Here is a 14,274-nt window from a genome sequence, read left to right on the forward strand (position 1 = left end):
TATCCCATTCATTATCCATTGAAGATTCATGTAATAAGAGTTTCTTATGCAAGAGAGACTGGGTGTATAGATCTCTCTAAAACATTTGTTTGTTTGTCAAATTTACCACCACCCATCTAATCCCTAAGGGGGGACTCTGGGCAGAGTCCTACTTATTCTTCATGTGTGCATTCAACTTCTGCTTTGAGGAGATATAATAAGCCAGCTAAGAATTATGGGTTATTGTTGTTGATCAAAAGGACTTGGTGGGAGAAGATAGGAGCAAAATAATGTGCCCCCATGAAAGGCCCTCAACTCGAGATCTATGTTTTAGTCAAGTTAAGTCAAAAGCTAAGCTAAGCTAAGCTAATTGAAGAATTCTATTCATTTTGCGTCTATTCACTGACAATTTTAACCTGTGTGATTGGGTAAACTGGAAATATTTTTAAAACGGAACTTTTTGTTCATTAAATTAGATGTAGCTTTAGAAAATCAAATGTACTTTCTTCCAAAGTGATTACAAAATAAAACTGCCATAAATTATCTGCTGAAGTCAATAGCCAGAGTCACATAACACACTAAGTCACAAAGAGGTTTGTTTTATTTCAGCTCATTTTAGCGTTTAAAGCCATCCATTGTGATTTGTAGATCATTGTTCATGGCTTATAATAATGAGTGAAAAGGTCACTATGATCTTTCGTTCAATAAACCACGGTAAAAATAAACCATTGCTGAAAACAGTGTGCAAGCCTAGCCAATGAATAAAGCTTCAGAGTTGGTTCATATACAGATGTAAGCCATGATTTCATGTTATAAGAATAAGCCTTGAACTTACACATTCCTACATCTTCTGCTGTAATCAAGAGACTGGATATTCCTGTTTCCTGTATCAATTAATCATAATGTAAACTAAACGCTAAACTGTGATTAAAATTGTCTATGCTTAGTAGAAGCAACAACTCCAATTACGGTTCAGAGTTAGTTTATTTACACTAATCAGAGTGTATGTGGGGAACCTAGGGCAAATTTCTGTCAGATTTTTAAAAAGTAAATTTCTAATACTGAGAAGAAGAAGAAAACAAATTATGCAATAAAGTATCTAGTTTAAATATTCAGCAGCAAATAACCATTGAAGAAGTTAAATGGCTAGACAATTTTCTAGGAAAATAATATTCCTAGACAGAAGGAAAAAAAGAGCAATTCTAAGTTGTTTGAATTTCTTCTTCCTCAACCATTTTAAAGCATTTTCAAGAAAATAATAATTTTAACAAATATATCACAAATGCATAAATATGCAGTCTCCAACCAATATGTTGTTGTTGTTTATTCGTTTAGTCGCTTCCGACTCTTCGTGACTTCATGGACCAGCCCACGCCAGAGCTTCCTGTCAGTTGTCAACACCCCCAGCTCCCCCAGGGACGAGTCTGTCACCTCTAGAATATCATCCATCCACCTTGCCCTTGGTCGGCCCCTCTTCCTTTTGCCCTCCACTCTCCCTAGCATCAGCATCTTCTCCAGGGTCTGTCTTCTCATTATGTGGCCAAAGTATTTCAGTTTTGCCTTTAATATCGTTCCCTCAAGTGAGCAGTCTGGCTTTATTTCCTGGAGGATGGACTGATTTGATCTTCTTGCAGTCCGAGGCACTCTCAGAATTTTCCTCCAACACCACAGTTCAAAAGCATCAATCTTCCTTCTCTCAGCCTTCCTTATGGTCCAGCTCTCGCAGCCATATGTTACTACGGGGAACACCATTGCTTTAACTATGTGGACCTTTGTTGTCAGTGTGATGTCTCTGCTCTTAACTGTTTTATCGAGATTTGTCATTGCCAGCCAATATAGGTCCTAGAATTCTGGGATCTATATCTGGAGAATGCTAGGATTTGGAATGTTATTAAATCTGAGGAACAATTAATGCTTGTCGAATCTTCACAATATGATAATGGCGGCAGCAGAGGAACCAGAATGGATGACTTAAGTTATTGGACAATAATTAAGTAAAGTTAATGAGTAAAGCTTTGTCAGACTTCTACAGAAATGTCACTGCAACATATGAGTAACTGCTTTCCCATTCTTTTCTGAAAGATTTTTTTTTAAGTCCCTTGTAGGTTCACTACCAAACTCCTGCTTATCTTTCAATATTTTTTCAAGGTAAAAGAGATGACATAACCCAATTTGATAAACTACTCAAAGCAATGGCCAATATAATTCCAAAACAAACAAATTCAGAAAAAAGATTAATTGGTTACTCATCTTATTAAGCTCTCCTATTTCAGTCAGCTTACCTTATATTTTTAAAATTTTGATCTACTAAGAGGGAAGAAAAAGTACAATTTCAGAAAAGTCATTTTTAAGGTGTATCATGTGACATTCCTAGGAAGAATAAGTAGCTTTGGGATGACAAATAATTTATACCTAAAACTCATCACTTTGCAGAAAGTGGTTTCAGACAACTATTTCCCTCCAACCCTTGCTGAAAGATCTATACTTACCACCTGGCAGAATAGCCAAGTTACTATGGCTGAAAAATGCTAGTGTTAGGTATGACAGTGTAGGAATGATGGAACAACAAAGCAGGCTACAAGTTAAGCAACATAATGTTGCCCAAATCTATATCAGCATTGCATGTACCATCTAGAAATATTAAATTCTATTCTTTATTATGAGTGCATGCAACTATTTATCTTTTAAAATCACAAATTTCAGATTAACAGTGTTTCCTTCTTCTGGTTATTTTATTACATTTTTCAAAACGGAGTTTTGAACAATAGGTTAATAATGATTCTATAATGCCTCACTGTTACTTAGTCTGCTACTCTATACCCACTTCTCTGGGGCTAAACTCCTTCAAATTTTGACTTCCTTCTCAGTATAAGATTGGGCCACCTATAAATATGGCTGATCCTAAAAATACATAAATATGCACCATTAAAATCTCATGTCTATCTCTGTCTCACATAACTAAGCTTAGAACTTAGTATGTCCCTGGCCAACAAGAATTTGGTTGAATTATCTTACTTCTTTCATGAAAACTGTGGTTCTAAGCCTACTAAGTAACCTTAGTTATGAAATGGGATGAGGACTATATGTTTCAACTACAGTGACAAAAAAGGATGTTATCTGTCCTTTTAAAAAGATGAATAGGATTACTCAAGAGGAAAACAATACTGACCTTCATTCTTGGATAAAGTTTCTTTACTCTCTGGTGTTTTATCTGGCATCTCAGCTGAGAAAAGTTCACTGAAACCTGAAGGACATTTAAAAAAAGGAAATTCTTTACATGTTGAGGCCAGTACAGCTGAACAAAATAATATTTCTCCCTAAAGTTTAGGATAAAGTTTAGGATATAATCAGTAAGTAGAGTGCTCTGGGCCTCCAGGCAAACCTCTCAAATAGGGCCCACTGATGGTGAGAGTACCCAGGCACCAAGGACTACACTCCAGCAACTGAGGATGGACATGAAAAAGGGAAGGGGAGAGTCACCATATCTGGCCTTCTAAAATCAAGTGCTCAGCCAGATTTTTGCAGCTGAGATAATATGCCAGTTCTCTTTTCCCTTGTTCCTTCAAAAGTGAGGAGGAGGAGGAGGAGGAAGCAGTAGCAATGTCTCTTTCCTCACTGGTTCACTCCTTCCTTCCTTCCTCCCACAATTCTCCTCCACTAGGGCTCCTATCTGGACTCTGCATATAAGTTAACATGTTTAGATTACAGAAATATGGACAACCACCAAATATAGCAGCAAAAGCTCTGGTACCATTGGTGGATAAGGTTAATGGAAGTTGTGGGGCAAGAAGTAGACAGCAAGGTTGAGCCCAGAAGGTCCTGTGCCTATGGACCCTAAGATGGCTGCCTCCCATGACTTCACTATATTTACCCCACTTACACTGGTAACTATGGAGTCCTATAGAAGTCCTAGAAGGGAATGGGAAGGGAATAGGGTTTGCTCCTTGTTTATATACAGTAGCTTGCCCTGCCAGTGTTGGTGTTGGTGGGGGTGTGGTTTTCTCCTTGGCAGTAATACCCTAATCAAGGAACTACCAAGGAGAAAGCTACACCCCCACCAACAGTGGCAGGGCAAGCTACTGAATATAAACAGGGAGCAAACCCTACGATCACTAGCAATGATGAGCTACCTAGTTGGGTAATGAAACATCTGCAAGCAAACAACCAAGCTCAGAGAGCACTAAGGACTCCATAGTTCAACCCTGAGCTACAAATATTCTCTTCTATTGGGACTTGTAACTATTCTACTACTCTATTTAATGTGAACATAGGTCAAACCAGGACAACACAATAAAGTTATAGGAATACTAAGAATTTCCTTTTAAATGCTTCGTACAGCTCTACTCAACACATCCTGGAGGATTTCTGACAAACTCCTCAAAGCTATACAGTATGGAAGAAGCCATCATCTAAGGTATTCTGTATTCAAGTTGCTTAATGGCTTTTACTTTATAATAAGTAATGACTTCTGTAAACTGAGCTCTTTCACAGGAGCATTGATGTAGGGTTTGTTTCAAAACAATGCTTTACCAAGCATGTTGGTATAAGCAAAACAACCCTCCTCAAAGCATTAAAGAAACTGCATTCCTTGGAAATCTCAGCATGGCTGTCTAGATTTTCTCTGGCTGTTCTGCTTGTCTGTACATATACAGGAAACACTTCGTTCGGGACCTCCAGCAGAGCATCTTGGGTTAGGGTTTTTGTTTCGTTTTTACCATTGTAAAGGAAACAGTCTGCCACTGCCTTCTTCTGGAATGGTTTTTTAGCTTTCCAGTCCAGCCTACTGCTTTGGGATTTCCTGAAGTTGTCATGTCTAGTACTAACCAGGTCTGACGTGCCTTAGCTTTCTAAGATCAGCCAAGATTGGCTAGTGCTGTCATTTACTACTGGAAGCTTAAATCTGACCAGCTGGCAAATATGTATCTAGTACATCCCTTCAACCAGCCTTCAACCAGCCTCAGCATACAGTACCATAATCTTGCCTCTGCATTTTTCGTAAGTTGCCATTTCTGTCCCATGCATAAGAACAGCATAAATTGCACTGCAGCAATAGAGAAGTGTCATCATCAATACCTAAGTTACCTTGGCTAAGCTAACTGTTCATAATTAGGCATAGCTAGCATATTAGTCACAGTTAGCAAAAGGGACTTCTTGACATTGTAACAATTTGGGCTTCAACAGCAAAAAAAGATTCAAGAACATTTCTCCCCCCAAATGCTTGTCCTTCAAAGGGACTGCAATTCTACCTAGGACAGGCAAATGATCCATTTCCGAGACTAGGAACCATCACTAGTTTCATCTAATAGCCCCAGCCCTCGTAACAGATCCTTTTGCACTTACACAGTGGAGGAAGCTGATCGTGTGCCTTCTAGAAAGTTAAGTGACCTTTAAGCGTCACGAACCCTTAGCACATCATTTTCACTCTTGCCAACTGACAATATTAATTTTATATAAGTGTTAAAACAATGTCAAGTAACAGTTTGTCCAGCCCTCAATTAATTTATCCTTCCTGAGTAGACACTACCGAGTGATAAAAGCATCATGTTACTAGAGTCACTCGCAGCTCAACTGAGAAAGATGAACTGCTAGGAGACCATGAGAACACAAATCTACAGTACTGTATTTGATTTAGAATTACATTGGGTAGACAACCACACTGCTGACACATTAACCTGGATCTTTCCCAGACATTACATGCTCCATGCATATTTAAAGGGGAAGAGGAAGAATTGTTCAGAAACACCATCCTTACCTCTGAATACTAATATATACTAATGTATACATTAATAATGTAATGTTATTGTGCAAATAAATGTATGAGAACCAAATACAGGTGAAAGCATGGTGTCAGTTAACTTCTTTCATTGATAGAAATATGTCCATAAATACAACAATTTGCTCCTATGACCTCCTAAATTCTCTGAACATATTACAGGCAAGGAAGAAAATCTATAGGGACAAAAAATTGGGGGAAATACTTACGATAAGCAGAAGTATCCTTGGACAAGAATGGTTTTGCCCAAGGGTCAAAGAGAATGAATGCAGTTCACTGGTAGATTATGTGGTCCCTGTTATCTGAGGGTAGAAATGCTGGCTGAAATCCTGGAAAACCACTACTGGATCATATATTCACCCCTAAGCTAGGAGGACCCACGGCCTCACCTTCCACAGTGCTGATCCCTACAGTTCAGTGGGATTCTGACCCAGGGAATTTATAACACAAAATGGATTTAAGTAGCATTGACAAATGGCCTAGATTTTGGCTCCAGTGACTGGATATGAAGTAAGTAACTTGGTTGTCATGATTTCATCTGATGCACCTTCATATACTGTAGTTTTAAAATTGTAATCGAAATACTGTTCCACAAAGTAATTCTTTAAATGATACAATCTTAGCTGGAACCACCTAGTAAAAAGGGAAAAAGTGGTATCAACACCGACAAAGACATACGTTCTATAAATTCGGTAAAAAGGAACTAGACTCAACCCAGTGACATTTTCAGAAGGAACTGGCATTTTATATTGGAAGAAGTTTACAGAGTAGTGCATTATGTTCTGAACTTAAATGGGCTCTGCCCTGTCATATTTTTAGACATGTATCTCCACTATCACTATACTCTTTCCAAATACAGCCACTGAATACAATACTAATTGTGTGCAATGCTGGATATACTGCTGTTGCTACATGCTGATAATTGAGAGTTGATGCACGTACAGAAACTGAAGAGTTTAATTCTGAATAAAGCTTGGATTTAGCACATATTCTACAGATATTTGTGACATTCAGTCGTAAACTGGCTATTATGCCACTGGGCTTCATTGCTAGAGTGAACCCAGATCACATACCATTTTAGTACACATGTATTCCCTTTCAGGATAAGCAACGTTATACAGAGGAAAGAAATGGAGTACGGGTAGTCCTCAGTTAACAATTGGGACCAGAATTTCCATCACTAAGCAATGCAGTTGTAAAGCACATCATCACATGACAGCGCCACTTAGCAATGGCACTTCTGGCACTTCTGGATGCCATTAAGCGAATTCTGCACTGTCATTAAGCACATCATGTGGTCACCATTTGTGACCTCCTGCCCGCTTCCCCATTGACTTTGCTTGTCGGAAGCCAGCAGTGAAGGTCACAAATGGCAATCACATGACCGCAGAACTCTGCAACGCTGTAATTGCAAGCCGGTTGCCAAGCACCCGCCTCATGACCATGTGACCGCAGGGATGCTGCAGCGGCCAAAACTTCAAGGACCGGTCATATGTACCATTCATCCAGCCCCATCGCAAGTTCAAATGGTCACTGAATGAGTAGGCGTTATGTGAGGACCACCTGTAATAAATAGTAAGCTAAAGAATCTAAAGGCTAACTTACATCAATAACATTCACTATGCATCTCCTTAACTTTTCATCCTTGCGCAACATCCTTGTTTGCATCATTTGGACATTGCCTTTTAAAAAAAAATTCACCTCTTACTTTCTGAAGATCTCATCAACCACATCCCACCACCATTTTTCAGTCTTCACCTTCTTCCAAACCCATTCTTCTTTAATTCACTCAATGAGTGGATAGAGAGCACTAACAGTTTGGCAGAGGAGATGGAAGAGGCAGAAGAGGGAGGATGACAAGCAGCCAAAAAGAGAGGAAAGACTGCTAATTGCTGTTGCTGACTGTTTTCTGAATGCTGCTGTCTGCATTTTGTGATGTTGATGGCTACTGACTGCCAATTGGAGCAACTGGAGCATTGCTTGTAGCTATCTGGCTGTAGCAGCTTCAGGAGGCATAATAAGGAAGCCAGTTCCCCAGAGAATGAACTCACTGAGCAAGCAAACAGAAAGAGCAAAGAGGAGTTTGGCAAGGACAACACTTTCTTGTGACCTGCAGGGAGTATGCCATGGTTTCCTCCCTGAAGGCAAGAAATATACATGCTGCAAGAGCAAATTGATTGTCCTCTGGAAGAGAAGATGAAGAGACTAAAGGCAAAACTGTCCACACTGATACAGACCTTTTACGCACTGAAACTTCAGACAGACTACATGGCCACAAACTTGAGGGAAATGTTAAGCTGTGTATCTCAGGGCTCCATTATTTATAAATGGCCTGAAGGATAAGATTGTCAAATCTGTGGCCAATATGAAGATATGGGGAAGAGCAAGAGGGTCTTGGTGGCTCAAAGCTCAAATCAAATGCAATCCTGAGTTGCATAAACAGAAGCATAGTGTCAGGAACAAGAGAAGTCTGTCCTGTGCCAGTCAGACTGCACCTAGAATGCTGTGACCAGTGCTGGGCACTGCTTTTGAAGGAAGACATTGACAGACTGGAGCATTTCCAGGGGAGAGCAACCTAAAGTGGCAAGTGACTTGGGGGAAAACTTAAGAAGAACTGATGGAGGCCTTGGGCATGTTTAGCCCATAGAAGAGAAGAATGTGGGGACACAAGAAACAATGGGTTTAAATTACTGTAAAGTGTAAAGGCAGTTTACAGTTGCGTATCAGGGGGAAAAAAGTCCAAACAGTAAGGGTCGTTCAACCACAGAACAGTCAGGAGGTCATGGTCTCTCCCTGGATGAAGGAGTTCACAGAGAAGGTGGATAGGCCAGGTCAGGAAATAGAGACAAGAACCTGCTGAAACTTTTAAAAATTGTTATACGGTAAAATAACAATACTGAAAACTGGACAAATTTTCTCCCTTTCTTCCTCTTATATCAAAGAGAGTCAAGGCAGGGCAATTCCTCACCTCCTCCTATCTTTTGGGCTAAACTCATTCCTTCTTCAAGGCTATTTCTGTAATCCTCTACAGAAATCCTCCAGAGATCCTTGCAGGGTGGGACTGAATAATCTCCAAGGTGACTTCCACCCTTAGATACACACACACACATGCACGCACACACACACAACTCTCACCTCCATGGGAAGAAACCTACCCCTGTACACAGCCATTTTCACTCAAATACTCATTCCTCATAACAGATAATACAATATTATGTATCTGTCTCTACCAGCCTTTGCTGAATTTTTTTCCAAGCATTTTTTCCTAATAAACATTTTATTGAAGTAGACATATTCATCTATCTGCTAGAAGTTTGGTTTTGGGTTTTTAGTTTTTTGCCATTAAAGCACAACATGCAAATACTCACTCCATTTTCCCCTACCTTGATTTTCAAATAATAAATCAAGTCTAACATTCACTGCAATTCATTTGGATTCTCAGCTTACAACACATCATCTGCATGCAAAAATATACATGCATTCACACCCCCAAATGATACATCTCTCACATGATCACAAGCATTCCTTGCATATTTATCCATAACCAATTAATCAGTGATGAACTACTGGGTAAGCAGTCCATTTGTTCTCACACATGCTTCACTTCCATTGTATACTACTCCTATTACATTAAGCAAGCAGCCTTCTATTCCTGCAAAACACTGCATCATTCAAGCCCATACACTTCACTTTACATTTCTCTGAAATAGTGTTTCTCAACCTCAACAACTTTGAGATGTGTGGCGAATGGCTGGGGAATTCTGGGAGTTGAAGTCCACACATCTTAAAATTGCTGAAGTTGAGAAACACTGCTCTACGTCAACAAATGTATAATGAACTTTCATCCTCACGTTCATACATTTCTCAATTACCTGCTAACAGCAAAAATCTGCTCCACACTTCCCAAATTTTGCTCACTGTCTCCTCTCATACAGTTTTGATCAGAATTCTGCCAAACGCTTTCTAATACACACTTAACAACTTAATCACTCTCTTGTTTTTGCAATCATTCTTGCTTTCCTTTTGTATAGAACAATAACATTCTTTCAATAATCAGGTACAGATGCAGTCTTGCACAGAAGTTGAACAAGTCACAGAGCCACTCCATAAGCAAACTGCATCCACATCAAGTATCCTGGTTTAGCCCTCTTCACTTACTTCTAAAACATTTTTTTTTATTTCCATCAAAATCACTGCATTTTCTTCATTTTAATTACATTCTCTGCAACTATCTCTACACATTATTTTTTGCAGCAAGCATACTCTTATATGCATTTTTCATATCCACAGCCTTTCACTTCATCCTATCATCTGGCATCTTTTTTCATACTTCCTGCTGACATAACTCCATACTCTTCTGCTACAGATAGTCCTTAATGACCACAATTGGGACTGGAATTTTGGCTAACTGAAGTGGTCATTAAGCGAATCCAACCCAATTTTACAACCTTTTTGCAGTGGTCGTTAAGTAAATCACATGGCCTTTAAGCGAATCACACAGTTCCCCAATGATTTTGCTTGCCAGAAGCTGGCTGGGAAGGTTGAAAATGGCGATCATGTGACCATAGGACACTGCAATGGTCATAAATGTGAACCGGTTGCCAAGTGCCTGAGTCTTGATCATGTGATCACAGCGACACTGTGACAGTCGTAAGTGTGAGGACTGGTGGTAAATTGGTTTTTTCAGCACCGTTGTAAGTCTGAACCATCACTAAATGAATGGTTGTTAAGTGAGGACTCCCTGTATACACTGTACAGGTAGTCCTCAGCTTATGACAGCAATTGGACCTGGAATTGCCATCGCTAAGCGACATGGTTGTAAAGCATGATGTTACGTGATTGCACCACTTAACAACAGCAGTTCCAGCAGTCCCGGTTACTGTCATTAAGTGAGGACCTCACATGACCGTGACTTCCAACTTCCTGCTGGTTTCCCCCTTGGCTTTCCTTGTGGGAAGCCAGCAGGGAACATTGTGTAAGCTTGCTAAGCACCTGCCTAATGAGGTGTTCATGTTCCTCCTCAGTCTCCGTGTAAATCAAAACATCATCTAGATACACCAGTACCCCTTGAAACAAATGGTCATGTAACACTTCATTAATCAGTTGCATAAACACCCCGGGTGCTCCCGCCAACCCAAAAGGTAGGACTTTGTACTGGAAAGAACCCAATGGACAATTAAAAGCAGTCTTCCACTCATCCCCCTCTCATATGCGGATGCAGAAATAGGCTTCCCGCAAATCCAGCTTGGAGAAAATTTTGCCCTTTGACAAATGGGCTAACATGTCTTTTATCAGCGGCAAAGGGTACTTGTTTGATATTGAGACTGCATTTAACCCCCGGTAGTCTGTACAGAGTCTTAGTGTGCCATCCTTTTTGTCCCGGAACAGCACGGGGGCTCCGACTGGAGAATTCGCTGGTTCGATAAACCCCCTGGCCAAGTTTTTATCAACGAAGTCCCGCAGCGCCTCAAGCTCTTTTTGAGTCATTACATAAATCTTTGGCTTGGGCAGTTGAGCGTTGGGGACCAACTCTATCGCACAGTCAGTTTTCCGATGAGGAGGGAGTTGGTCCTCTTCCATCTCCCCAAACACATCAGCAAACTCCTGGTATCTATCCGGTAAGCCCTCCAGAGGTGTCACAGTGAAACATGGGATTGCCGCCGCAGCACAAGGAACTCGGTCCGCCGTAGGGGCTTGGTAAAAGCCATCTGGAAAAGTCAGAGTCCTGTGTTCCCAGTTTATGTAGGGGTTTCTTTGGACCAACCAGGGAATCCCTAGGATGACCAAGGGATGACCAACAGGTGCCACTACAAACTTTAACCCCTCATGGTGGCTACCTAATTGCAACGCCACCATTCCTGTGAAATGGGTCACCGGGCCCCCCCCCTGTTGAACCGTCCAGTTGGGTGAAAACCATGGGCCGCTGAAGAGGAAAGCTGGGTAGGTCCAAAGCAGCAACCACGTCTGGGTGCATTAAGCACCGTGAACACCCCGAGTCAATTAACGCCCACACCTCGTCTTTGTGCGGGACCCCAGCTTTACCTTCACATTCAGAGTGGGACAGTTAGCACTCACCAAAACATCTTCACACCCGTCCTCCTCCACCTGCCCACAGGCACTTTTCAGAGCAGGTGGCTGGCATTTCCCGCCGGCTCTTTCGGATCGCTTTCCTCCTCTCCGCCGAAGTAGGGTACCTCATCAACTTCGTTCTCCCCCTTGGCCACTGTCATTCTCCTGGTCAGCGATGGTGATTTGCCCGCTGCTTTTCCAGACCGATCCCCTGCCTTGGCTTTTGGGCAAGCAGCCGCCCTGTGGCCCTCCTTCCTGCACCAGAGGCACTGCCCTTTGGCGTAACGTCGCTCCCTCTCCTCCTCCCAGGCTCGATACCCGGGCTTCGCAGCCGCTGCCACGGTTCGGGGTCCCTTGACGATCGCTGCTTGCATTGCTGCCCTCTTGATCTGCAAGAAGGTCTCTTGGGCATGTTCAGCCTTCCTGGCCAGCTGTATCCATCCATACAGGGTGTCTGGGTCGTCTCTGCCCAACGCCCACCTCAGGACCTCCGTATTCAGACCCTTTTTGAATTGCTCTATTAAGGTAGACTGGGACCAGTCATCAACCTTCCCAGCCAAAGCCTTAAACTCCAGGGCATAGTCTGCTACCGAACGTTGCCCCTGGCTGAGATCCTTTAAAGCCCTTTTTGCTCTTTCTTTGGCTAATGGGTCTACAAAGTGCAACTTCAATGCCCACAGGAATTCTTCGAACTCATCAAGCTCAGGAGCTTCGGCCTCGCTTAACTGAACATACCAGTCAGCTGCCTGCCCCTTCAACTTGTTGGCAATGCCCTTTCGGAACGGAAATACGGTCCGAATTCATCCATATAATTCCTTGCATTTGTGAGGAAGAAAGACAACTTAGTTGGATCCCCATCAAATTTGACTGCAAAGTCTTTCACTCCCACTCCAGGCGGGCCCCGTACAACATCTGGTCGGCCGGTTGTGCCCCTGATTGCTGGGGATCTCCTTTCTCAAGGGGGGGATTCTGAGAGACGAACTCTGTGAGGTCTTGGCTCAGCCCTGTGCCGTCTCCTGTCTCTCTCCAGCGGTGGTGCCGCCGGGGGGGGGGGAAGGGGATGAGTACCTGGTGCTTGATTCCCCTTCGCTCCGCACCTGGGGCCCCCATGCCATTGACAATTTCTTAAACATATACTCCATCGACTCCAATTTTGCCTCCACTACCCTTAGGCTTTCAGGGGTTTGGGAGTCCTCCTTCCCTCGCTCATCCTGCTGCTTCCCCTCCGTCCTTACGACGATTGGGGATAACAGGTACCGCTGCTTCCAGGACGTCTTGGACGTCCCTGGTAGGGGTCCCTGCGTCTCGTCCCAGGAGATCAGCTCGCCTGGCGACTCTCCGGTGGTTTCGGGTGCTCTTCCTTCTCCAACTTCCTCTTCCTCCAGGCTGGAACTCAAACCCTCCTATACCCCTGATGGTTCTGGAGTAGGGTTCCTCTCTCTTCTAACCGTGGAATCGGGCACCCCGTCGCTCGCTTCCTCGCTTCCACCAGTCCTGGGTTTGGGTTCGGTCATCGCTAGCTCTACTCCCTCACAAGATCAAATCTGGAAAGGGGCTAACGGTAAAACTTTGAGATTCTCAGCTTTATGTAATGATTGCCTATCCTAATATACTCAGACGCACAAGCAGGAGCTTAATAATATCTGGTTTATTAAAGAATAGTATGCAAATACAGAGAAAGCTGAGAATGAACAAAAGCGCGCCAAATACAAACTAAAAACCCTCAGTGCAAACGTAATCCCTCCCCTCGCCAAACTGTTTCAAATTCCCCACCCCAGGTGCTGGTAACGAGTTTTGCTGATCTCCTGGGAAGAAAGCCTTGAACACACTAGATAACCCAAACATATTCCATTCCACTGAATACAGATAACAAACCCAGCAGGAGGAGTCCGCACAGCCCCTCCCAAACAGAACACGCGTCTGCAACTTGACATGCGAAACGTTACGATGTACAATGCACATTGAAACGGTGAACATGACAAGAGGTGTATAATAACTGGGATCGCTCAATAAGCCTATCTGGTTCCAGAAGCCACTTAAAGGTAAGGTATTAATCACTGGGCACTTACTGTAAGAGCTGTTCAAATCCTGAAAAACACAAAATGTGAAAAAGATATCAGGACCTGCAAGCAGTACAAAATTATCAACGTTAACAAGAATAAAGGCCAATTTTTGCCATTCTGGGAGAGCAAGTAGAAAACAAGAAAATAGGAGAATGCTTACTTTCATATTTTTAGTTACACTTATGCATGAGCAAGCTTCTATTTTTGACTTATAAGACAATTACTCTACTATCATATGCTGGATCTTTGTGGGCTAATTTCACCAAACTCATTAACATAATCAATGCTTATTAATCCACTGAAGGTGGTGTAACAAAATAGGATCATAAACATCTTCCATGTTTACTTAACTTGCTGCAAAATAATGGAGAAACTATAACCTGTTTTGCA

The 14,274-nt window shown here is 42.2% G+C and overlaps 2 protein-coding genes across 2 annotated transcripts in view; one reads left to right on the forward strand and one right to left on the reverse strand.

Moving 5' to 3' along the window:
- The window catches only part of PLEKHG1 (pleckstrin homology and RhoGEF domain containing G1), a 92,390-nt gene extending 89,152 nt beyond the window's left edge, over nt 1–3,238 (reverse strand). Inside the window, exon 1 of the mRNA XM_063308770.1 lies at nt 3,149–3,238. Coding sequence (XP_063164840.1) covers nt 3,149–3,197 — 49 coding nt within the window. The 5' untranslated portion in view covers nt 3,198–3,238. The remainder of the gene's footprint in view (nt 1–3,148) is intronic.
- Nucleotides 1–14,274, forward strand: part of NUP43 (nucleoporin 43) — a 361,785-nt gene that overhangs the window by 25,607 nt on the left and 321,904 nt on the right. The gene's annotated exons all lie outside the window — the stretch shown is intronic.

This window comes from Candoia aspera, chromosome 1, assembly GCF_035149785.1.
Source record: "Candoia aspera isolate rCanAsp1 chromosome 1, rCanAsp1.hap2, whole genome shotgun sequence".
Lineage (NCBI taxonomy): Eukaryota > Metazoa > Chordata > Lepidosauria > Squamata > Boidae > Candoia > Candoia aspera.